Source organism: Scyliorhinus torazame, chromosome 25 (genome assembly GCF_047496885.1).
Source record: "Scyliorhinus torazame isolate Kashiwa2021f chromosome 25, sScyTor2.1, whole genome shotgun sequence".
NCBI lineage: Eukaryota > Metazoa > Chordata > Chondrichthyes > Carcharhiniformes > Scyliorhinidae > Scyliorhinus > Scyliorhinus torazame.
In genome coordinates this window covers 32,323,532-32,349,467 of record NC_092731.1, presented here as the reverse complement: position 1 = coordinate 32,349,467, position 25,936 = coordinate 32,323,532, and the positions used below count along the sequence as shown (strand labels likewise).

Below are 25,936 nucleotides of genomic sequence, written 5' to 3'. Positions count from 1 at the left end.
ACTGGAATGTTCCACCCACAGGGTAACCAAATGAGGTGTTGTCCTTCACATCTGAATCCTGCTCACGCAGACATCATTGCAGTTAACCTTATTAACACTGCCCTTCTCAACCTTCATACCAATGTCTCCTTCTGCCTAGTGAACAGGATCACAATCACCGTACCACCTTTAGCACCTTAAGCACCAACAACCACTCAGGTGGGCAGACAGCCAAGCTCCATGGCTGCCTCCTCCTTGACTGCCTCCTCCATGGCAGCCTCCTCCATGGCTGCCTCCTCCATGGCTTCCTCCTCCATGGCTTCCTCCTCCATGGCTTCCTCCTCCATGGCTGCCTCCTCCATGGCTGCCTCCTCCATGGCAGCCTCCTCCTTAGCTACCTCTTCCATGGCTGCCACCTCCGTGACTGCCTCCTCCATGTTCTTTATCGCCCACAGCCCTGCAGTCTCCACTTCTCTCAGTGGCTGTGGGCAGCTTTTGTCCATCACTGAGATAGAAATTGGGGGGGGGGGGATGATGATGCAGTGGGGGGATTGTTGGAATGGGTCTGGATGCAGAACAACTTGGAATATTTTCCTGTCACTCCCACATGGCTTGTAGTGGTCTCGACAGCAAACTACCCTGCTCCCTCTGAGCGACACCATTGAACCATGGAGCAGGCTCGAAGGGCCGAATGGCCTCCTCCCGCTTCAACTTTCTATGTTTCTATTGTTATGGGCCATGGTTTAGAGAACCCCAAAGTGTATCATGGAGTTCACCTGACCCACAACTTTTAATAGATTGTGGTATGGGGAGCACACGGCCCACTCTACAGGTGTGGGACAGCAGAAATGGAAAAGTATTTTTTAAAGTAAAACAATGTTTATTCTATGAACTCAAGTTAACCTTTTTAAAACATACAGCGAACATCTTAGCGACCATCAATTCCGATACAACCCCCAAAGAATACAACACTAAGTAATGCTTACGCTGTCCTTTTAACATCCAGAAGACTTACAAAAAACATGACGTTTAACAGAAGCACGTTAGGCTAAAGTCACTACTGAGAACATTTATAATTCTGAATTCACCAAATGATCAAGAGATAGTCTTTTGATGGCAGAGAGAACAGCAGTACACCTGCTTGTTCTGGCTTCAGCTCCAACACTGAAAACAAAACTAAAACACACCCTGCAGCAAACAGCCTAAAACAAAAGTAAAAAGCTGACAGACAGCCCAGCTCCTCCCACACTCTGACCTCACTAATAAACACCCATTTCTTAGTAACAGTGGATTGATTATTAATTGATGAATCAATGTGATTGTTTGATCGATACAGTGATTGTTGATTGATGGCTCCTCTGAGCACCTTATCCACTTCCTGCCTCACAACAGGAATTCTTGCCAGCGTCCTTTAGAATCCCAGTCGAGTAGCTTTCGGTAAGCTGGGCCTGCCTCCTCGTGTGTATTCAGCTCCATGCAGCTCGCCCCCATCCCTCCAAAATTGAACCATTTGGGGAGGTTTCTCCTGAGTTGGGCTTGGGGAATGCAAAGTTTTCCGGACTGTGCCCCTGACCAGAGAGTGAAAAGTCCAGCCCTGAATTCCGATTCGAGAGCCATTTACTGGAGCGACGGGGAAACTTAACCCAAGTGCAACAGTTTGAATGTGACTTTGGATTCTACGCCAGGCTGGAGTCAATGCCAAAACTCGAATATTTTGTTGGATCTGGAATCATCACTTACATATCTACTTCTTTGCCATAGCCAGGGTGACTTTCATCCATCGAACAAATGAGAATTTCTGGAGCTAGGTACCCTGGAGTCCCACACAACTCTGTGATAAACAAGCAGAGCAGAACGTCACTGAATTATCGGATACTGTCCAAACATGAAGAAGCAACAATTCTCGGTAGATTTTGATCTCTAGAGGTGTTTTTTAAAGGTTTACTTCTCGAGTGAGTGTGCCCCCCGTTTCGTTACGTCACTGGGCTGGGCCAGTATGCTTCAGGAGTCAGGATTCACAATGTTTCTGCAGATTGACTTGCCTGAGGGACTGGCTTAGCACAGTGGTCTAAGACAGCTGGCTTGTAACGCAGAACAAGGTCAGCAGCCCGGGTTCAATTCCTGTTCCAGCCTCCCCGAACAGGTGCCGGAATGTGGCGACTAGGGGCTTTTCTGGAAAGACACTGCTTGATTCGGGATAGTCAGCACGGATTTGTGAGGGGTAGGTCTTGCCTTACAAATCTTATTGAATTCTTTGAGGAGGTGACCAAGCATGTGGATGAAGGTAAAGCAGTGGATGTAGTGTACATGGATTTTAGTAAGGCATTTGATAAAGTTCCCCATGGTAGGCTTCTGCACAAAGTAAGGAGGCATGGGATAGTGGGAAATTTGGCCAGTTGGATAACAAACTGGCTAACCGATAGAAGTCAGAGAGTGGTGGTGGATGGCAAATATTCAGCCTGGATCCCCGTTACCAGTGGTGTACCGCAGGGATCAGTTCTGGGTCCTCTGCTGTTTGTGATTTTCATTAATGACTTGGATGAGGGAGTTGAAGGGTGGGTCAGTAAATTTGCAGACGATACGAAGATTGGTGGAGTTGTGGATAGTAAGGAGGGCTGTTGTCGGCTGCAAAGAGACATAGATAGGATGCAGAGCTGGGCTGAGAAGTGGCAGATGGAGTTTAACCCTGAAAAGTGTGAGGTTGTCCATTTTGGAAGGACAAATATGAATGCGGAATACAGGGTTAACGGTAGAGTTCTTGGCATTGTGGAGGAGCAGAGAGACCTTGGGGTCTATGTTCATACATCTTTGAAAGTTGCCACTCAAGTGGATAGAGCTGTGAAGAAGGCCTATGGTGTGCTCGCGTTCATTAACAGAGGGATTGAATTTAAGAGCCGTGAGGTGATGATGCAGCTGTACAAAACTTTGGTAAGGCCACATTTGGAGTACTGTGTACAGTTCTGGTCGCCTCATTTTAGGAAGGATGTGGAAGCTCTGGAAAAGGTGCAAAGAAGATTTACCAGGATGTTGCCTGGAATGGAGAGTAGGTCTTACGAGGAAAGGTTGAGGGTGCTAGGCCTTTTCTCATTAGAGCGGAGAAGGATGAGGGGCGACTTGATAGAGGCTTATAAGATGATCAGGGGAATAGATAGAGTAGACAGTCAGAGACTTTTTCCCCAGGTGGAACACACCATTACAAGGGGACATAAATTTAAGGTGAAAGGTGGAAGATATAGGAGGGATATCAGAGGTAGGTTCTTTACCCAGAGAGTAGTGGGGGCATGGAATGCACTGCCTGTGGAAGTAGTTGAGTCGGAAACATTAGGGACCTTCAAGCAGCTGTTGGATAGGTACATGGATTACGGGAAAATGATATAGTGTAGATTTATTTGTTCTTAAGGGCAGCACGGTAGCATTGTGGATAGCACAATTGCTTCACAGATCCATGGTCCCAGGTTCGATTCCGGCTTGGGTCATTGTCTGTGCGGAGTCTGCACGTCCTCCTCGTGTCTGCGTGGGTTTCCTCCGGGTGCTCCGGTTTCCTCCCACAGTCCAAAGATGTGCGGGTTAGGTGAATTGGCCAATGATAAATTGCCCTTAATGTCCAAATTGCCCTTGGTGTTGGGTGGAGGTGTTGAGTTTGGGTAGGGTGCTCTTTCCAAGAGCTGGTGCAGACTCAAAGGGCCGAATGGCCTCCTTCTGCACTGTAAATTCAATGATAATCTATGATTAATCTAGGACAAAGGTTCGGCACAACATCGTGGGCCGAAGGGCCTGTTCTGTGCTGTATTTTCTATGTTCTATGTTCTATGTTCACAGTAACTTCATTGAAGCCTACTTGTGACCATAAGCGATTATAATAATTAATTACTTCACTTACGGAGAAAGAGATGCTGCTTCTAACTGCACATTAATACACTCAGTGACAAAAAATGTCAGTTTGAGGCAAATCCATTTCTCTATTTATCTGTGCTGTTCTGTACTTTCTCTATTTTCAGCTGGAAAACCATTTCCCTTTGGAAAACCTCAATCGAACCTGCCTCCGCAACCCTCTCAGGAAGTTCTTTCCAGCCTCCCAACCACCCTCTGGATCTCCTATCAAGTATGCTCTCCGCCTTCTTTCCTCCAAGGAACAATTCCCAAACTCTCCAATCGATCCTCATAGCTACAGTTCTTTATCCCTGGAATAATTCCTGGGAATGTCCTCTGTACTCTCTCCAACTCTTTCACATCCTTCTTCAAGTATGGCGTCCAGAACTGGACACAGTCTCCAGACGAGACCTAACTGGTGGCTGAACGAGTTTGACATGGCCTCCTTACTCTTGGACTCAATGCCCCTGTGAATTAAAGGTATGATATATGCTTTATTAACTGCTGTCTCAGCATGCCCTGACATCTTCAATGATTTGTGTGCAGATACACTGAGGTCACTCTGTTCCTGCACCTCCTTTATAGTTCCTCATTTTATCCTGCCTTTTCCCCATAACCCCTGATCCCCTTATTAATCAAGAACCTATCTATCTCTGTCTGAGGGACACTCAGTGATTTGGCCTCCACAGCCTTCTGCGGCAAAGAGTTCCACAGATTCACCACCCTCTGGCTGAAGAAATTCCTCCTCATCCCAGTTTTAAAGGATCGTCCCTTCAGTCTGAGGCTCTGTCCTCGGGTTCTAGTTTTTCCTGCTAGTGGATTGGATTGGATTTGTTTATTGTCACGTGTACCGAGATATAGTGAAAAGCATTTTTCTGCGAGCAGCTCAAACAGATTATTTAGTACATGAAAATAAAATAAAATATATAATAGGGCAACACAAGGTACATAATGTAAGTACATAGATTACATTCTGGACCTTGTGTTCCCCTTTTATGTATTTTCTTATTTTATTTTCTCCACGTCCACTCTTTCCAGGCCTCGCAGTATCCTGCAAGTTTCAATAATATCCCCCCTCATCCTTCTAAACTCCAACGAGTACAGACCCCGAGTCCTCAACCATTCCTCATACGACAAGCTCTTCATTCCAGGGATCATTCTTGTGAACCTCCTCTGGACCCTTTCCAAGGCCAGCACATCCTTGCTAAGATACGGGGCCCAAAACTGCTCACAATACTCCAAATAGGGACTGACCAGAGCCTGATACAGCCTGAAAAGTACATCCCTGCTCTTGTATTCTTTGTTTTAATATAAAATTTAGAGTACCCAATTGTTTTTTCCACTTAAGGGCCAATTTAGCGTGGCCAGTCCATCTACCCTGCACATCTTTGTGTTGTGGGGTGAGACCCACCCAGACACGGGGAGAATGAGCAAACTCCACATGGACAGTGGACCTGTGACCGGGATCGAACCTGGGTCCTCGGCGCCGTGAGGCAGCAGGGCTAACCAGTGAGTCACCGTGCCGCCCCCTGTTCTTGTATTCTCGCCCTCTCGACATGAATGCTAACATGACATTTGCCATCCGAACTGCCGACTGACCCTGTACGTTAACCTCAAGACAATCTTGAAACAAGGACTCCCAAGTCCCTTTGTGCTTCTCATTTTCCCCAGTTAGAAAATAGTCTCTGCCTCAATTCCTCCGACCAAAGTGCATAATCTCACACTTTCCCCCATTGTATCCTGATGTCTATCCTTGTTCCCTGAGCCAACTCATTGTCAAGAATCTCTCTTCTTACCTCGCAGTTTTTTGCCCGGTTCAAGTTGCAATGAAAATCCAAAGTCAGATAATTTGATGTTCATATTATCATCGAGGAGAACATTTTCAGGTTTGAGGTCTCGATGTACTATGTTCTTGGAATGCAGGAACTGGACAACCTCGAGCAGTGCCCGCATGACGTTTCTGGAAGAAATGAGCATTTTTAATGGCTTCTGTGTGCTGATACCGCTGCCCCCGTCCCTCCCCCTCCATTCCTACAGGGCTGAGTGTCGAGCGGCTGTAACTAATTGATGGCATCATAGCCTGACCTAACTCTCCTCTTCGTAAACATTTCACATGTTCAACTCTTGGCAGTGGTTGGTGGAGTGGGATCAACAGCTAGTTTACCAGTAATTGGAGCTATTTTCATCCATTTATGGGATGCAGCCGTGGCCGGCTAGACCACCAGTTGTTACCCATCCCTAATTGCACTTCAGAAGGTGGTTGTGAGGTGTCTTGCTGAACCGCTGCAGTCCATGTAGTATAGGTACACCCACTGTGCTGCTAGGGAGGGAGTTGCAGGATTTTGACCCAGCGACAGTGAAGGAACGGCCGATATATTTCCAAGTCAGGGTGGTGAGTGGCTTGGAGGGGAACCTCCAGGTGGTGGGGTTCCCAGGTATCTGCTGCTCCTGTCCTTCTAGATGGTAGTGGTCGTGGGTTTGGAAGGTGCTGCCTAAGGATCCTTGGTGCATCTTGTAGATGCTACACACGGCTGTTGATGTGCGTAGGTGGTGGAGGGTTTGAATGTTTGTGGATGGGGTGCTGATCAATTGGGCTGCTTTGTCCTGGATGGTGTTGAGCTTCTTGGGTGTTGTTGGAGCTGCGCTCATCCAGGCAATTGGAGAGCATTCCATCGCACTCCTGACTTGTGCCTTGAAGATGGTGGACAGGCTTTGGGGGGTCAGGAGGTAAGTTACTCGGCGTAGGATTCCTAACCTCTGATCTGCCCTGGTAGCCACAGTATTAATGTGGCTGGTCCAGTTCAGTTTCTGATCATTGGTAACCCCGAGGATGTTGATAGTGAGGGATTCAGCGATGGTAATGCCAAGGGAGGGTGATTAGATTCTATCTTGTTCGAGATGGTCATTGCCTGGCACTTATGTGGCACGAATGTAACTTGCCACTTGTCAGCCCAAGCCTGGAGATTGTCCAGGTCTTGCTGCATCTGGACATGGACGGTTCATTGTCTGAGGAGTCGCGAATGGTGCTGAACATTGTGCAGTCATCCGTAAATATCCCCACTTCTGACCTTATGAAGAGGAAATGTCATTGAAGCAGCTGAAGATGGTTGGGCCGAGGTTAGTCACAGTAAAATGCATGTTTTGTGATGAATAAAGAAGATTAAAATATTGCAGCATTAATATTGACACCAATGCGGTGTACTATATGTCCTGCAGAGTAACAGATCACAAAGGATTGATGGGATTCCTCACTGCTCCACTCTTATTGGTTACAGTGCTTCGAGTGTAAGGCTATCACCAGGTCACAGTTTGAAGTGATAATGACTATTGATCGTGAATCCCAACAAGTCTCACCAAAGTCTGGCCTGTTTTATGGAAATGGGTAAGATATCAGGGCCAACATTTACTCAGCCCTCAGTGTCGCTGTCCTTACAATCTACCATTCCCTCTCCTCGCTCTTCTCCCCCATCAGCTTTCCACCTTACCCACAACTCCGTTTCAATCCAAACTATCGAAAATGCACGGCAGAATTCCACCTGTTCAGGTCAGTCAGGGAAAAGCCAAACTGAACTTCAACCTTTCTCAGTCAGTCAGATTCAGCTGTGATTTGAATGAATGACGAAGTTCTCGCTGCAATGTTTTACCGTTAACACAGATCCACAGACTCACTTACCTGCCTTCCTTCTCACTGAGGGTAACCTGTTCAGTCAGGTAGTCAAACAGCTCTCCTCTCGTCATCCTGCCAACAGAGGAAGTTTTGAAATGTATCACCCAAAATGTTGGACTTTTTCTCTGACATGGTTAACTCCCAAAACTTGCATTTATTTAGCATCTTTTTTCCCAACAATTATTTTTTACGTTTTGCCAATTTAGCGTGGCCAATCCACCTAACCCTGCACACCTTTCTGGTTAGTGGGGGTGAGACCCTCGCAGACACGGGGCGACTGTGCAAACTCCACACGGACAGTGACCCGGGGCCGGTATCAAACCTGGAACCTCAGCACCTTGAGGCAGCAGTGCTAACCACTGCACCACCGTGCTGACCATTTTATTCAGCTTCTTTAATTCTGGCACTGTTGTGATACTCTGACTCTGTTGTGTCACTGACTCTGGCACTGTTATGTCACTCTGACTGGCACTGTTGTGTCACTGACTCTGGCACTGTTGTGTCACTCTTACTCTGGCACTGTTGTGTCACTCTGACTGGCACTGTTGTGTCACTGACTCTGGCACTGTTGTGTCATTCTGACTCTAGCTCTGTTGTGTCACTGACTCTGGCACTGTTGTGTCACTCTTACTCTGGCACTGTTGTGTCACTCTGACTGGCACTGTTGTGTCACTGACTCTGGCACTGTTGTGTCATTCTGACTCTAGCTCTGTTGTGTCACTGACTCTGGAACTGTTGTGTCACTGATTCTGGAACTGTTGTGTCACTGACTCTGGCACTGTTGTGTCACTCTGACTCTGGCACTGTTGTGTCACTCTGACTGGCACTGTTGTGTCATTCTGACTCTAGCTCTGTTGTGTCACTGACTCTGGAACTGTTGTGTCACTGATTCTGGAACTGTTGTGTCACTGACTCTGGCACTGTTGTGTCACTCTTACTCTGGCACTGTTGTGTCACTCTGACTGGCACTGTTGTGTCACTGACTCTGGCACTGTTGTGTCATTCTGACTCTAGCTCTGTTGTGTCACTGACTCTGGAACTGTTGTGTCACTGACTCTGGAACTGTTGTGTCACTGATTCTGGCACTGTTGTGTCACTCTGACTGGCACTGTTGTGTCATTCTGACTCTAGCTCTGTTGTGTCACTGACTCTGGAACTGTTGTGTCACTGATTCTGGCACTGTTGTGTCACTCTGACTCTGGCACTATTGTGTCACTCTGACTGGCACTGTTGGGTCATTCTGACTCTAGCTCTGTTGTGTCACTGACTCTGGAACTGTTGTGTCACTGACTCTGGAACTGTTGTGTCACTGACCCTGGCACTGTTGTGTCACTGACTCTTGCACTGTTGTGTCACTGACTCTGGCACTGTTGTGTCACTCTGAATCTGGCACTGTTGTGAAAATGAAAATGAAAATCGCTTATTGTCACAAGTAGACTTCAAATGAAGTTACTGTGAAAAGCCCCTAATCGCCACATTCCGGCGCCTGTTCGGGGAGGCTGTTACGGGAATTGAGCCGTGCTGCTGGCCTGCCTTGGTCTGCTTTCAAAGCCAGCGATTTAGCCCTGTGCTAAACAGCCCCTCCTTGTGTGTCACTGACTCTGGCACTGTTGTGTCACTGACTCTGGAACTGTTGTGTCACTGACTCTGGAACTGTTGTGTCACTGACTCTGGAACTGTTGTGTCACTGACTCTGGAATTGTTGTGGCACTGACTCTGGCACTGTTGTGTCACACTGACTCTGGCACAGTTCTGTCACTGACTCTGGCACTGTTGTGTCACACTGACTCTGGCACTGTTGTGTCACTGATTCTGGAACTGTTGTGTCACTGACTCTGGCTCTGTTGTGGCACTGACTCTGGCACTGTTGTGTCACTAACTGTGGCACTGTTGTGTCACACTGACTCTGGCACAGTTGTGTCACTGACTCTGGCACGGTTGTGTCACTCTTACTCTGGCACTGTTGTGTCACTCTGACTCTGGCACTGTTGTGTCACTCTGACTCTGGCACTGTTGTGTCACTCTGACTCTGGAACTGTTGTGTCACTGACTCTGGCACTATTGTGTCACTCTTACTCTGGCACTGTTGTGTCACTCTGACCCTGGCACTGATGTGTCACTCTGACTCTGGCACTGTTGTGTCACTGACTCTGGCACTGTTGTGTCACTAACTCTGGCACTGTTGTGTCACACTGACTCTGGCACAGTTGTGTCACTGACTCTGGCAGAGTAGTGTCACTCTGACTCTGGCACTGTTGTGTCACTGACTCTGGCACTGTTGTGTCCCTGACACTGGCACTGTTGTGTCACTCTGACACTGGCACTGTTGTGTCACTCTGACTCTGGCACTGTTGTGTCACTCTGACTCTGGCACTGTTGTGTCACTGACTCTGGCACTGTTGTGTCACACTGACTGTGGCACTGTTGTGTCACTGACTCTGGCAGAGTTGTGTCACTCTGACTCTGGCACTGTTGTATCACTGACTCTGGAACTGTTGTGTCACTAACTCTGGCACTGTTGTGTCACTGACTCTGGCACTGTTGTGTCACTGACTCTGGCAGAGTTGTGTCACTCTGACTCTGGCACTGTTGTATCACTGACTCTGGAACTGTTGTGTCACTAACTCTGGAACCGTTGTATCACTGACTCTGGCAGAGTTGTGTCACTGACTGTGGCACTGTTGTATCACTGGCTCTGGAACTGTTGTGTCACTAACTCTGGCACTGTTGTGTCACTGACTCTGGAACTGTTGTGTCACTAACTCTGGAACTGTTGTATCACTGACTCTGGAACTGTTGCGTCACTAACTCTGGCACTGCTGTGTCATTGACTCTGGCAGAGTTGGGTCACTCTGGATCTGGCACTGTTGTGTCACACTGACTCTGGAACTGTTGTGTCACTAACTCTGGAACTGTTGTGTCACTGACTCTGGCACTGTTGTGTCACTCTGGATCTGGCACTGTTGTGTCACACTGACTCTGGAACTGTTGTGTCACTCTGTCTATGGCACTGTTGTGTCACTCTGTCTATGGCACTGTTGTGTCACTGACTCTGGCACTGTTGTGTCACTGACTCTGGCACTGTTGTGTCACTCTGACTCTGGAACTGTTGTGTCACTGATTCTGGCACTGTTGTGTCACTCTGACCCTGGCACTGTTGTGTCACTCTGACCCTGGCACTGTTGTGTCACTCTGACTCTGGCAGAGTAGTGTCACTCTGACTCTGGCACTGTTGTGTCACTGACTCTGGCACTTTTGTGTCACTGACTCTGGCAATGTTGTGTCACTCTGACTCTGGCACTGTTGTGTCACTCTGACTCTGGCATTGTTGTGTCACTGACTCTGGCACTGTTGTGTCACTCTGACTCTGGCACTGTTGTGTCACTCTGACTCTGGCACTGTTGTGTCACTGACTCTGGCAATGTTGTGTCACTCTGACTCTGGCACTGTTGTGTCACTGACTCTGGCACTGTTGTGTCACTGACTCTGGCACTGTTGTGTCACTCTTACTCTGGCACTGTTGTGTCACTCTGACTCTGGCACTGTTGTGTCACTCTGACTCTGCCCCTGTTGTGTCACTCTTACTCTGGCACTGTTGTGTCACTCTGACTCTGGCACTGTTGTGTCACTCTGACTCTGGCACTGTTGTGTCACTCTGACTCTGCCCCTGTTGTGTCACTCTGACTCTAGCACTGTTGTGTCACTGACTCTGGCACTGTTGTGTCACTCTGACTCTGGCACTGTTGTGTCACTCTGACTCTGCCCCTGTTGTGTCACTCTTACTCTGGCACTGTTGTGTCACTCTGACTCTGGCACTGTTGTGTCACTCTGACTCTGCCCCTGTTGTGTCACTCTTACTCTGGCAATGTTGTGTCACTCTGACTCTGGCACTGTTGTGTCACTCTGGCACTGTTGTGTCACTGACTCTGGCACTGTTGTGTCACTCTGACCCTGGCACTGTTGTGTCACTCTGACTCTGGCACTGTTGTGTCACTCTGACTCTGGCAGAGTAGTGTCACTCTGACTCTGGCACTGTTGTGTCACTGACTCTGGCACTGTTGTGTCACTGACTCTGGCACTGTTGTGTCACTCTGACTCTGGCACTGTTGTGTCACTGACACTGGCACTATTGTGTCACTCTGACTCTGTTGTGTCACTGACTCTGGCACTGTTGTGTCACTCTGACTCTGGCACTATTGTGTCACTGACTCTGGCACTGTTGCGTCACTGACTCTGGCACTGTTGTGTCACTCTGACTCTGGCACTATTGTGTCACTCTGACTCTGGCACTGTAGTGTCACTGACCCTGGCACTGTTGTGTCACTGACCCTGGCATTGTTGTGCCACTGACTCTGGCACTGTTGTGTCATTCTGACTCTGGCACTGTTGTGTCACTGACTCTGGCACTGTTTTGTCACTGACTCTGGCACTGTTGTGTCACTGACTCTGGCACAGTTCTGTCACTGACTCTGGCACTGTTGTGTCACACTGACTCTGGCACTGTTGTGTCACTGATTCTGGAACTGTTGTGTCACTGACTCTGGCTCTGTTGTGGCACTGACTCTGGCACTGTTGTGTCACTAACTGTGGCACTGTTGTGTCACACTGACTCTGGCACAGTTGTGTCACTGACTCTGGCACGGTTGTGTCACTCTTACTCTGGCACTGTTGTGTCACTCTGACTCTGGCACTGTTGTGTCACTCTGACTCTGGCACTGTTGTGTCACTCTGACTCTGGAACTGTTGTGTCACTGACTCTGGCACTATTGTGTCACTCTTACTCTGGCACTGTTGTGTCACTCTGACCCTGGCACTGATGTGTCACTCTGACTCTGGCACTGTTGTGTCACTGACTCTGGCACTGTTGTGTCACTAACTCTGGCACTGTTGTGTCACACTGACTCTGGCACAGTTGTGTCACTGACTCTGGCAGAGTAGTGTCACTCTGACTCTGGCACTGTTGTGTCACTGACTCTGGCACTGTTGTGTCCCTGACACTGGCACTGTTGTGTCACTCTGACACTGGCACTGTTGTGTCACTCTGACTCTGGCACTGTTGTGTCACTCTGACTCTGGCACTGTTGTGTCACTGACTCTGGCACTGTTGTGTCACTGACTCTGGCACTGTTGTGTCACTGACTCTGGAACTGTTGTGTCACTAACTCTGGCACTGTTGTGTCACACTGACTGTGGCACTGTTGTGTCACTGACTCTGGCAGAGTTGTGTCACTCTGACTCTGGCACTGTTGTATCACTGACTCTGGAACTGTTGTGTCACTAACTCTGGCACTGTTGTGTCACTGACTCTGGCACTGTTGTGTCACTGACTCTGGCAGAGTTGTGTCACTCTGACTCTGGCACTGTTGTATCACTGACTCTGGAACTGTTGTGTCACTAACTCTGGAACCGTTGTATCACTGACTCTGGCAGAGTTGTGTCACTGACTGTGGCACTGTTGTATCACTGGCTCTGGAACTGTTGTGTCACTGACTCTGGCACTGTTGTGTCACTGACTCTGGAACTGTTGTGTCACTAACTCTGGAACTGTTGTATCACTGACTCTGGAACTGTTGCGTCACTAACTCTGGCACTGCTGTGTCATTGACTCTGGCAGAGTTGGGTCACTCTGGATCTGGCACTGTTGTGTCACACTGACTCTGGAACTGTTGTGTCACTAACTCTGGAACTGTTGTGTCACTGACTCTGGCACTGTTGTGTCACTCTGGATCTGGCACTGTTGTGTCACACTGACTCTGGAACTGTTGTGTCACTCTGTCTATGGCACTGTTGTGTCACTCTGTCTATGGCACTGTTGTGTCACTGACTCTGGCACTGTTGTGTCACTGACTCTGGCACTGTTGTGTCACTCTGACTCTGGAACTGTTGTGTCACTGATTCTGGCACTGTTGTGTCACTCTGACCCTGGCACTGTTGTGTCACTCTGACCCTGGCACTGTTGTGTCACTCTGACTCTGGCAGAGTAGTGTCACTCTGACTCTGGCACTGTTGTGTCACTGACTCTGGCACTTTTGTGTCACTGACTCTGGCAATGTTGTGTCACTCTGACTCTGGCATTGTTGTGTCACTGACTCTGGCACTGTTGTGTCACTCTGACTCTGGCACTGTTGTGTCACTCTGACTCTGGCACTGTTGTGTCACTGACTCTGGCAATGTTGTGTCACTCTGACTCTGGCACTGTTGTGTCACTGACTCTGGCACTGTTGTGTCACTGACTCTGGCACTGTTGTGTCACTCTTACTCTGGCACTGTTGTGTCACTCTGACTCTGGCACTGTTGTGTCACTCTGACTCTGCCCCTGTTGTGTCACTCTTACTCTGGCACTGTTGTGTCACTCTGACTCTGGCACTGTTGTGTCACTCTGACTCTGGCACTGTTGTGTCACTCTGACTCTGCCCCTGTTGTGTCACTCTGACTCTAGCACTGTTGTGTCACTGACTCTGGCACTGTTGTGTCACTCTGACTCTGGCACTGTTGTGTCACTCTGACTCTGCCCCTGTTGTGTCACTCTTACTCTGGCACTGTTGTGTCACTCTGACTCTGGCACTGTTGTGTCACTCTGACTCTGCCCCTGTTGTGTCACTCTTACTCTGGCAATGTTGTGTCACTCTGACTCTGGCACTGTTGTGTCACTCTGGCACTGTTGTGTCACTGACTCTGGCACTGTTGTGTCACTCTGACCCTGGCACTGTTGTGTCACTCTGACTCTGGCACTGTTGTGTCACTCTGACTCTGGCAGAGTAGTGTCACTCTGACTCTGGCACTGTTGTGTCACTGACTCTGGCACTGTTGTGTCACTCTGACTCTGCCCCTGTTGTGTCACTCTTACTCTGGCACTGTTGTGTCACTGACTCTGGCACTGTTGTGTCACTGACACTGGCACTATTGTGTCACTCTGACTCTGTTGTGTCACTGACTCTGGCACTGTTGTGTCACTCTGACTCTGGCACTATTGTGTCACTGACTCTGGCACTGTTGCGTCACTGACTCTGGCACTGTTGTGTCACTCTGACTCTGGCACTATTGTGTCACTCTGACTCTGGCACTGTAGTGTCACTGACCCTGGCACTGTTGTGTCACTGACCCTGGCATTGTTGTGCCACTGACTCTGGCACTGTTGTGTCATTCTGACTCTGGCACTGTTGTGTCACTGACTCTGGCACTGTTTTGTCACTGACTCTGGCACTGTTGTGTCACTGACTCTGGCACTGTTGTGTCACTGACTCTAGCACTGTTGTGTCACTCTTAATCTGGCACTGTTGTGTCACTCACTCTGGCACTGTTGTGTCAATCTGACTCTAGCCCTGTTGTGTCACTCTGAATCTGTTACTGTTGTGTCACTCTGGATCTGGAACTGTTGTGTCCCTGACTCTGGCACTGTTGTGTCACTGACTCTGGCACTGTTGTGTCACTCTGACTCTGGCACTGTTGTGTCACATTGACTCTGGCACTGTTGTGTCACATTGACTCTGGCACTGTTGTGTCACTCTGGCTCTGGCACTGTTATGTCACTCTGGCTCTGGCACTGTTGTGTCACTCTGACTCTGGCACTGCTGTGTCACTCTGGCTCTGGCACCGTTGTGTCACTCTGGCATTGTTGTGTCACTCTGGCACTGTTGTGTCACTGAATCTGGAACTGCTGTGTAATTCTGACAATGTGTGCTTTGTGTCATAGCAATATTGAAAATAGGAGGAGGCCATTCTGCTCTTCGGGACGGCTGCATCGTTCATTCTGATGATGGTTGATCATCTAACTCAATAGCCAAAATGTCATATCTCCAAATTTGCAGACGCTACAAGGTTGGGTGTGAGGGTGAGCTGTAAGGAGGATGCGGGATTCAGTAGGCAGTAAAGAAGGCAAATGGTATTTTTTGGCCTTCATAGCGAGAGTATTTGACTACAGGAACAGAGATGTTTTATGACAATTGTATGGGCATTGGTGAGGTCGCACCTGGAGTATTGTGGGCAGTTTTGGTGACATTATCTGAGGAAGGATGTTCTTGCTATGGAGGGAGAGCAGCGAGGGTTTACCCGGCTGATTCCTGGGATGGCGGGACTGTCATATGAGGAGAGACTCATAGGATTATATTCATTAGAGTTCAGAAGAGTGAGGGGGGACCTCAGAGAAAATTCTAACAGAATTAGACAGGGTGGATTCAGAAAGAATGTTCCCGATGGTGGGGGAGCCCAGAACAACGTGTTGCTAATTTTTGGTTGGCTCAATTGGCTCTGTTTTATAACCTTTGCTCTCGAGTCGCCAGGTATCTTTATGATACCGCCACGAGGTTCAAGTAATGATCGATAACTCAATACACCAATTAGTAAGATTCAAATCAAAGCACATTTATTACACAGTAAATCACTGCTCATGCATAAACTCTACTTTCTAGGCTATTTCTATAACTAACAGGCCTATACTTAGCTTCGGACTGGCCCACCAGGTCAGGGGAACAAATGGCCTTTTGTTTGGGTTCTGAGTCTGCGGGATTCAAAAGCTGGTATGGACTGGTAGCTCGGAGCGCCTATCGCGTAGCGAGCGTTGACTTGAGACTTACTTCTTTGGAGGCCGCCGGACAGTTCACTGTCAAGGGTTGCTTCGCGTTGCTGAGTGACCCTGTCAAGAAGGACGAATTGAACTTGGGGGCTTCACTTTATAGTCCCCAGAGGCATCCCGCCCTTCGGGGCGGACCCCATACCTGGTTCCAAGTGATTGGACTTCGTTCCAATCACTTGGTTCGATTTCTCCAATGCTGGAGCGGTTCCCTGATTGTTGGGCGGTCTTTAAGTGTCCGTTAACCTCTTTTATGTTGGCTCCTGCTGGCGCCGAAGAGTCTGGCTTGGCTTTGTTTACCTTAAAGTGTTTCGATTGTTCCCGGGGATCGCTCATTACTATGTAGATGGCTGCTACATTACTATGCAGATGGCTGCTTGTATCGACGCTGTCTGGGTTTCTGCAGAGTCTAATACACAGTAACTTTGCACCTGCTAGTTTTTGCCTGTGTTGGCTGAATTTCCCTTCAGCCTTTGCGGTTCTCCATTTTATGTCGGGAAGTGGCCAACTCAGGTGGCTACACCCCCTCCTTGTGATCCTATCGCGAAGCCATGACTGCGTTGTCTTCATTCCCTGACCCGGCGAGCACTCTTCTATGGCCTCTACACTGACCATAACTATGCAAGAAAATTTTAACTAACATTCTAAGTTGTGCTATGTCAAAACAGGGACATGCATTACAAAATAAGAAAAACGGTACCTCTAACTATCCTCAATAAACTACACTCACTCAAACATTCAATCATACTAACTTCCTTAATGATACAAACAAAATCATAGCAGCGTTATTCACAATTTCCTGGCTTGGCAGTCAAGCCCAGGATTGTACAATCGCTCATCAAACACATTTCTTTATTCACAAAAAGAACACCAACGAATGTTCTTTATTGTAGATCGCAGGGGTCTGGGGTCTGGTCATAACTGAAAATAGGGGATCTTATCCTATATACCGGGGTGCGAGCGCGGTAGGCTCTCCTTCGCCATTTCCTCAGGCGAATAGTCTGCACGATGCAGCAGAGTATCGCCAATACTAGTAGGGATTCTACTAAATAGGACAGGGAGTACCAGGTTATAAACCTGTCACACCAAGATGGTGTGGTGTCGCTTGTGACTGGGCTCTGGGTGCTATGGGGAAGTGAATCATTAACGGCTGGGGGGGGCGGTTGGGGTCAGGGGGTTCGCGCGCAACCAATTGTTCATTCGGGTGATGAGCAACACGGATGATGTCCTCATGGTTCTTCTTCCTTCTCTTTTCTTCTCTTCGTTTCGTGTCTTTTCCTGGAGCTTCTGGGGTTCTGTGCGATCAAGCATAGGGTCTGTTACTATCTTGGTTTAGTATCTCGCTGGTTAGTATGTCTGTCCTTCAGTGCCAATTCTCCCTTTACAATTTGTCACCATGTGTGACTCCCTCATTTTTTTTTTTTTTAAACCGAATATTCCGGACAAGACACACTTAAAAATATTGAAACAGTGCGAGCCATCTCTCAGACTGTGCGATTTACCATCCAAATGTTTGAGGATGTAAATAGCATAGGGTTGGCAACCTAAGGGTCGCCTGAAAACAAACAAAACTTTTTGAACCAAAAATGCGTATGGGCCGCGACGGGTAAGATTTGGATGGAATTCCCGGGTAGGACGGCGACCAATGCTGTGTGTGCTCTACCCGAGCGTAGCTGACCAGAGGGGGAGTCCTCAGGCAGGGGGGGTCCCAATGTTGTTTCTCCACTGCCTGAGCAACCGACAAGAATGGGCAGAAATGTAGTCATCTTGGGGGGGTTGCCGTATTGGCTCTACCTTCGAACCAGAAGGGCAGTTATGAACGGGGGTCTGTGTTTCTGTCGACAGACGAGTTCTTCTGAACTGGCGTCTATGACATTAACAAGTCTCTGTGGACAAACTAGTTCCTCTCAACTAGTGTCCGGGACAAACTAGTTTCTCTGACTGCCAGTAGGTGGAGGAGTTGATTGTGGTGCGGGACCCTCCTGTGTCCCAGAGAAACGCATAATTGGCACAAGCTTTTTGTCCTGCCTCTGTGGCATGGGAGATAAGGGTGCGGGTCCATTTGGCCATACCGTCTGGGGACAAATGGGCGTGGTCTAAGTCTCCGAAAACTGCTGCGAAATGGATCCACAGGCGTCCAGCAAACGCTGTGGGGTGCTCGGTTTTCTTTTGCCTGCACTTATTGAGGCCTTCTACGGGGTCACCCCTGTTATACCCGATCGCGTCTAGGATTGCGGTATGCATTTCTGCAAGGGTGCCTCCTCCTACATTCTGTGGGTCGGGAAGGGCTGCTACGACCAAAGGGTCTAAACTCAAAACTGTGAGCTTTACTTGCTCTCGCTCATCCAGGCTGTACATGGTAGCCTGCTGCTTTACTCTGGCAAAGAAGTGGTGGGGGTCTAAGGTGGGGAGGAATGGTTTGATTTTATCGCATGCGTCCCATAATTGGGTCACTGTTAAGGGGATGGTGTACAAAAATTCTGTGTCGTCCGATGTGGCTGTGCGGTGGGTGGTGACTGGGTTCATTGGAGCCTGAACTATCTGCTCTATGAGGGGTTGGGGCGCTTTTCTCTTCTGGGGCTTTCCTTGCGCACATGTTCCCTGAACATATCTCTGCGCTGTCTCATTTAATTCTTCCCAATCAGGGCTGTCTTCCTCATCAAGCTGTGATCCAAAGGTTTCCTGGAATCCTTTTTGAACTGAAAGCAGAGATTGCAGTTCTGCAATCTGCTTCTGGCACTTTGCGTGGTCTAATGAGCTTTGTCTTTGCTCCGTGGTGGCAGCATGGAGTGCTCTTAACGCTGCCTTCAGGTCACTACACTACCTCTGCAATGCCTCTACCTGCTTCTCGGTTTCCTCTCGTACCGGGACTGCACGTTGCGTGTCCTGATAGGCCTTTTTGTACTGGGATTGGAAGCTGCTTAAGTGCGTCAGACAAGACTGGTGTGCCCACTTGGCATCATCCACCTCTCCGTCCTTTGCTGCTAACTTACTTCTTAATGCTACATTTTCTTTCTCTATCTCGCTCACATCGACCTTACTCATTCGATGTGTCTCCTCTATCTCTCTACGGAGCGTCCGAATGACCTCCTCTGTGCCTCGCAATTGTGCCATAGAGGACACGATTGCCATCGGCTTGCGAGCTTTTCCCAAGCTTTTCTTATGGATTTCACTCAGGTTTTCCCACCAAGTATGTCCTATACTCCCGGGACCTGTTTCTTCATTTTCACAGAATTCACTCAAAGGGGCCATCCTTTCCCTTTGAGGTACTTTCTGATTTCCTCTTCCCAAACGGGACTCTGTCCTACTCTACTGCTGGTCGCTGCGACCACAAATTCTTCGGGGTTCATGAGGCATTGCATTGCCTGCATTGCCATCTTTCCTCTCTGAATACTTCTCTTAAAATTTGGAACGAGGGGGACTAAGGCGGTGCTGTAATTACGGGCACGGCTTTCGCTATTTTCCTGAATACAAACTCCCGACAGTTTTGTCGCAACAAAAATCTATCAGTTTACCTTATCGCCCTGTTAGTTACGCATGCATTAACACACTTCCGAATTATGAGGATTGATCAGAACTGCTTGAACACTTGTGGTTTTTCTGTTCCCAATTGGATTTCTAATTCAAATTTTGGGTTCTCCCGGAGTGGTTAAGCCACTTCTAGATCGGGTCCTGTCAGGATGTCGGCAGTAATATGTTGCTAACTTTTGGTTGGTTCAATTGGCTCTGTTTTATAACCTTTGCTCTAGAGTCGCCAGGTATCTTTATGATACCGCCACGAGGTTCAAGTTCAAGTAATGATCAATAACTCAATACACCAGTATTAAGATTCAAATCAAAGCACATTTATTATACACAGTAATCACTACTCATGCATAAACTCTACTTTCTAAGCTATTTCTATAACTAACAGGCCTATACTTAGCTTCAGACTGGCCCACCAGGTCAGGGGAACAAATGGCCTTTCGTTTGGGTTCTGAGTCTGCAGGATTCAAAAGCTGGTATGGACTGGTAGCTAGGAGCGCCTATCTCGTAGCGAGCGTTGACTTGAGACTTACTTCTTTGGAGGCCGCCGGACAGGTCACTGTCAAGGGTTGCTTCGCGTTGCTGAGTGACCCTGTCAAGAAGGACGAATTGCACTTGGGGGCTTTACTTTATAGTCCCCAGGGGCTTCCCGCCCTCCGGGGCGGACCCCGTGCCTGGTTCCAAGTGATTGAACTTTGTTCCAATCACTTGGTTCGATTTCGCCAATGCTGGAGCGGTTCCCAGATCGATGGGCGGTCTTTAAGTGTGCATTAACCTCTTTTGTGTTGGCTCCTGCTGGCGCCGAGGAGTCTGGCTTGGCTTTGTTTACCTTAAAATGTTTTGATTGTTCCCGGGGATCGCTCATTACTATGTAGATGGCTGCTACATTACTATGCAGATGGCTGCTTGTATCGCTGCTGTCTGGGTTTCTGCAGAGTCTAATACACAGTAAACTTGGACCTGCTAGTTTTTGCCTGTGTTAGCTGAATTTCCCTTCAGCCTTTGCAGTTCTCCATTTTACGTCGGGAAGTGGCCAACTCAGGTGGCTACAAAGGGGTCATAGTTTGAAGAAAGGGGCAAATCTTTTGGGACTGAGGTGAGGAGGAATTACTTCGCCCAGAGAGCGGTGAACCTGTGGAATTCACTCCCACAGAAAGTAGTTGAGGCAAAAACATTGTGTAATTTCAAGAAGGAATTCGATATAGCTCTTGGGGCTAAAGGGATCAAGGGGTGTGGGGGGGGGGATCAGGGTATTCAACGTGATGATCAGCCACGATCATAATGAATGTCGGAGCAGGCTCGAAGGGCCGAATGGCCTCCTCCTGCTTCTATTTTCTATGTTTCTAACTTAAGCAAGGAGCCAGGAGGGCTACATGGGGTCACAAAACATCATTGGCAAACCGGATTAAGGAAAATCCCAAGGCTTTTTAGATGTATATAAAGAGCAAGGGGGTAGTCGGGGAAAGGGTCGGCCCACTCAAGTACAGGGGAGGGAATCTATTCACAAAGCCAGAGGAAATGGGTGAGGTATGAAATGAATACTTTACATCAGTATTCACCAAAGAGAGGGACTTTGTGGATGATGAGCCTGGGGAAGGGTGTGTAGATAGCCTGGGTCACATTGAGAACAAAAAGGAGGAAGTGCTGGGCGTCTTGAAAAACATTAGGCTGGATAAGTCCCGAGAGTCTGATGGGATCTACCCAAGAATACAGAAGGAGGCAAGAGGGGAAATTGCTGAGGCCTTCACAGAAATCTTTGGATCCTCACTGTCTTCAGGTGATGTCCGGAGGACTGGAGAATAGCCAATGTTGTTCCTTTGTTTAAGGATAATCCAGGGAATTTCAGGCTGGTGAGCCTTACATCAGCTGTAGGGAGATTATTGGAGCAGATTCTTCAAGACAGGATTTACTCCCATTCGGAAGCAAGTGGACGTATTAGTGAGAGGCAGCATGGTTTTGTGAAGGGGAGGTCGTGTCTCACTAACGTGATCAAGTTTTTCGAGAAAGTGAGGAAGATGATTGATGAAGTGGATGTTGTTTACATGGACTTCAGTAAGGCCTTTGACAAGGTTCCTCATGGCAGACTGGTACAGAAGGTGAAGTCACATAGGGTCAGAGGTGAGCTGGCAAGGTGGATACAGAACTGGCTAGGTCATAGAAGGCAGAGAGTAGCAATGGAAGGATGCTTTTCTGATTGGAGGGCTGTGACTAGTGGTGTTCCGCAGGGATCAGTGCTGGGACCTTTGCTCTTTGTAGTATATATAAATGATTTGGAGGAAAATGTAACTGGCCTGATTAGTAAGTTTGCAGACGACACAAAGGTTGGTGGAATTGCGGATAGCGATGAGGACTGTCAGAGGATACAGCAAGATTTAGATTGTTTGGAGACTTGGGCGGAGAGATGGCAGATGGAGTTTAATCCGGACAAATGTGAGGTGAAGCATTTTGGAAGGTCTAATGCAGGTGGGAAATATAAAGTAAATGGCAGAACTCTTAAGAGTTTTGACAGGCAGAGGGATCTGGGTGTACAGGTCCACAGGTCACTGAAAGGGGCAACACAGGTGGAGAAGGAAGTCAAGAAGGCATACGGCATGCTTGCCTTCATTGGCCGGGGCATTGAGTATAAAAATTGGCAAGTCATGCTGCAGCTGTACAGAACCTTAGTTAGGCCACACTTAGAATATTGGGCGGGATTTCCCCCTAACCGGTGGGGCGGGCCGTAACGGCGCCGAGGAGCGGCGTGAACCACTCCGGCGTCGGGCCGCCCAGAAGGTGCGGAATCCTCCGCATGCGCAGAGGGGTTCTTCCCCGCGCCGGCCATGGTGGACCGTTACACCGGCCAGCGCGGAGGGAAAAGAGTTCCCCCATGGCACAGGTCCGCCCGCGGATAGATGGGCCCCCATCGTGGACCAGGCCACCATGGGGGCCCTCCCTGGGGCCAGACCCCACACCCCCCGAGGACTCCGCAGGCCGCCCGCAGAGCCAGGTCCCGCCGGTACGGACCTGGTGTAATATACGCCGGCGGAACCCGCCGAAAACTGGCGGCCACTCGGCCCATCGCGGGCCGGAGAATCGCCGGGGCGGGGGGCCACGGCCAACGGCCCCCGACCGGTGAGATTCTCACCCCCCCCCCCCCCCGGAAAAACCGGCGCCAGAGAATCCGACAGCCGGCGGCGGGGCGGGATTCACGCCGCCCCCCCCCCCCGGCGATTCTCCGGCCCAGCGGGTGCGGAGAATCCCGTCCATAGTGTTCAATTCTGTTCGCCACACTACCAGAAGAATGTGGAGGCTTTGGCGAGGGTACAGAAGAGATTTACCAGGATGTTGCCTGGTCTGGAGGGCATTAGCTATGAGGAGCGGTTGAATAAACTCAGTTTGTTCTCACTGGAACGATGGAGGTTGAGGGGCGACCTGATAGAGGTCTACAAAATTATGAGGGGCATGGACAGAGTGGATAGTCAGAAGCTTTTTCCCAGGGTGGAAGAGTCAATTACTCGGGGATATAGGCTTATGGTGCGAGGGGCAAAGTTTAGAGGAGATGTGCGAGGGAAGTGTTTTTACACAGAGGGTAGTGGGTGCCTGGAACTCGCTGCCGGAGGAGGTGGTGGAAGCAGGGACGATAGTGACGTTTAAGGGGCATCTTGACAAATACATGAATAGGCTGGGAATTGAGGGATATGGACCCCAGAAGTGTAGAAGATTTTAGTTTAGACGGGCAGCATGGTCGGCACAGGCTTGGAGGGCCGAAGGGCCTGTTCCTGTGCTGTATTTTGTTTTGTACACAATCTCTCTTCATAACTTAATCTCTCCAGCCCAGGCAACATGCTGGTAAATCTCCTCTGCACCCTTTCCAGTGCGATCACATCCCTCCTATAATGTGGATTCCAGAACTACACACAATACTCTAGCTGTGACCTAACCACCGTTTTATTCAGTTCCAGCAAAACATCCCCGCTCTTAAACTCTGCTAATAAAGGCAAGTTTACCACCTGCCTTCTTAACCACTGTATCCACCTGCTCTGCTACCTTAAGGGGCGGGTGTACATGCAGACCAAGGTCCCTCTGATGCTCGGTGCATCCCAGGGTCCTACCATTTATCATGTATTCCCTCGCCTTGTTTGTCCTGCCCAAGTGCATCACCTCACACTTATCTGGATTGAATTCCATTTGCCTCTGACCAGCCCACCTGACCAGCCCGTCTATATCCTCCTGTAATCGAAGGCTATCCTCCTCATTATTTATCACCCTGCCAATTTTCATATCAACCCCAAATTAACTAAGATATAATTAGACTGCTTTAGAATGTCACATTATAAACTGTGACTATATTCTACTCACTTTGTATAACATTATGATTTGAATCATAGAATCATAGAATTTACAGTGCAGAAGGAGGCCATTTGGCCCATCGAGTCTGCACCGGCCTTGGAAAGAGCACCCCACTAAAGCCCATGCCTCCATCCTACCCACGGAACCCAGTAACCCCACCTAACCTTTTTGGACACTTTAGCATGGCTAATCCACCTGACCTGCACACCTTTGGACTGTGGGAGGAAACCGGAGCACCTGGAGGAAACCCACGCAGACACGGGGAGAACGTGCAGACTCCGCACAGTGGCCCAAGCCGGGAATCGATCCTGGCACCCTGGCGCTGTGAAGCTACTGTGCTAACCACTGTGCTTCCGTGTTGCATTGTAATCCTTCTATACCAGTATTATAAAACATTCTGTTCAAGTCATAGATGTTTGCAGCATGGAAACAGGCCCTTCGGCCCAGCTTTTCCATGTCGCCCTGTTTCTATCACTAAGCTAGTCCCACTTGCCCACATTTGGCCCATATCCCTCGATACCCACTCTGCCCATATAACTGTCCAACTGCTTTTCAAAAGACAAAATTGTACCCACCTCTACCACTGCCTCTGGCAGCTCGTTCCAGATACTCACCACCCTCTGTGTGAAGAAATTTCCCCTCTGGTCCCTTTTGTATCTCTCCCCTCTCACCTTAAACCTATGCCCTCTAGTCCTAGATTCCTCGACCTTTGAGAGAAGATGTTGACCTGATCTATGCTCCTCATTATTTATATATTTTAAAAAATATATATTTTATTCCAAACATTGTCAAATTCTTATATACAAAAGCTGAGCTATATCATGCAAACAGTTCATCATTTTTATTTTAACAAAGTAGCAGTAACAACCCTAAATCCCTTATTCCCCTTCAGCCTCACTATCCTCCCTCCCTATCCCCTCCCCTCCTAGCCCTCCCGCCCCATCTCCCTAACTGTTGGCCATGAACAGGTACTTAAAGAAAATGATGAACGACATTCACCTGGAATGGAACCTTTCCTCTCCGGACCACCAAGGAGGCAAAGGCCCAGACGTCCCCCCCCCCCCCCCCCCCGCTCCTTAAGAAGCTCCGGGGAGTCTGACACCCCAAAGATCGGCACCAGCGGACACGGCTCCAGCTTCACCCCAACCATCTCCAACATGGTCTCAAAAAAAACAAGACCCAGAACCCAACTAGCTTGGGGCACGTGTGAGTGGTTTCCTGACCCCTTTAAATACCCCTGTCCTCCACCCCAGGGGAGACCCGCTCATCCGCGCCTTAGTTAAGTGCACTCTATGTACCACTTCAAACTGTATCAGGCTCAGCGACTGGGCGAAGAACATGTGTTAAACTGTGAAAATTACAAATGCGTCAATAAAATATTTTCTAAAAAAAAAAAACTACCTTCCACAGACAAATCCTTAAACATCTCGGCCCCTTCTCTCTCCAGATCCTGTACATTGCATCCATCCTCTCTGGTGCAAACCTGTGATTATCACAGATTGGTGACAGTAATGACTTGTCCCCCAGTTCACAATGTTGCCGAAATTGGTTCCAGACTTTTGAAGATGCCACGACCACCGGGCTGGCCGGGGAGAGTGGAAGGGGGGCCTGTAACGAATGCCCTTAGACATGACCCTACACGCGAGGCCTCCTCTATCCATCCCCACCCCGGTCCAACTCCTCGAACCACCCTCGCACTTTCCCATTGTTTGCCGCCCAGTAATAGAGCAGCGGGTTTGGCAGCACCAACCCACCCGATTGTCGCCCTCTCTGCAGGAAAGCTCTTCTCATCCGGGGAGTCTTTCCCACCCAGACAAAGGCAGAGATTAATCTATCAACCCTAGTGAAAACAGATTGAGGGAGGAAGATCGGAAGACTCTGGAACACAAATAGATACCTCGGTAAAATGTTCATCCCACCTCCTCAGGTCCCCCTTCACCTCCTCCACCTGACTGGTCAAGTCCAACTTGTGCAACATTGTCCAATTGTGCGCCACC

The 25,936-nt window shown here is 48.9% G+C and overlaps 1 protein-coding gene across 2 annotated transcripts in view; it reads right to left on the bottom strand.

The window, feature by feature from the left end:
- The window catches only part of LOC140402461 (phosphorylase b kinase gamma catalytic chain, skeletal muscle/heart isoform-like), a 144,485-nt gene that overhangs the window by 46,921 nt on the left and 71,628 nt on the right, over positions 1 to 25,936 (bottom strand). For both annotated transcript variants that reach the window (XM_072490269.1, XM_072490270.1), the window contains exons 5-7: positions 7,523 to 7,588; positions 5,646 to 5,809; positions 1,720 to 1,810 (exon numbers count right to left, since the gene is read on the bottom strand). In XM_072490269.1, coding sequence (XP_072346370.1) covers positions 1,720 to 1,810; positions 5,646 to 5,809; positions 7,523 to 7,588 — 321 coding nt within the window. The remainder of the gene's footprint in view (positions 1 to 1,719; positions 1,811 to 5,645; positions 5,810 to 7,522; positions 7,589 to 25,936) is intronic.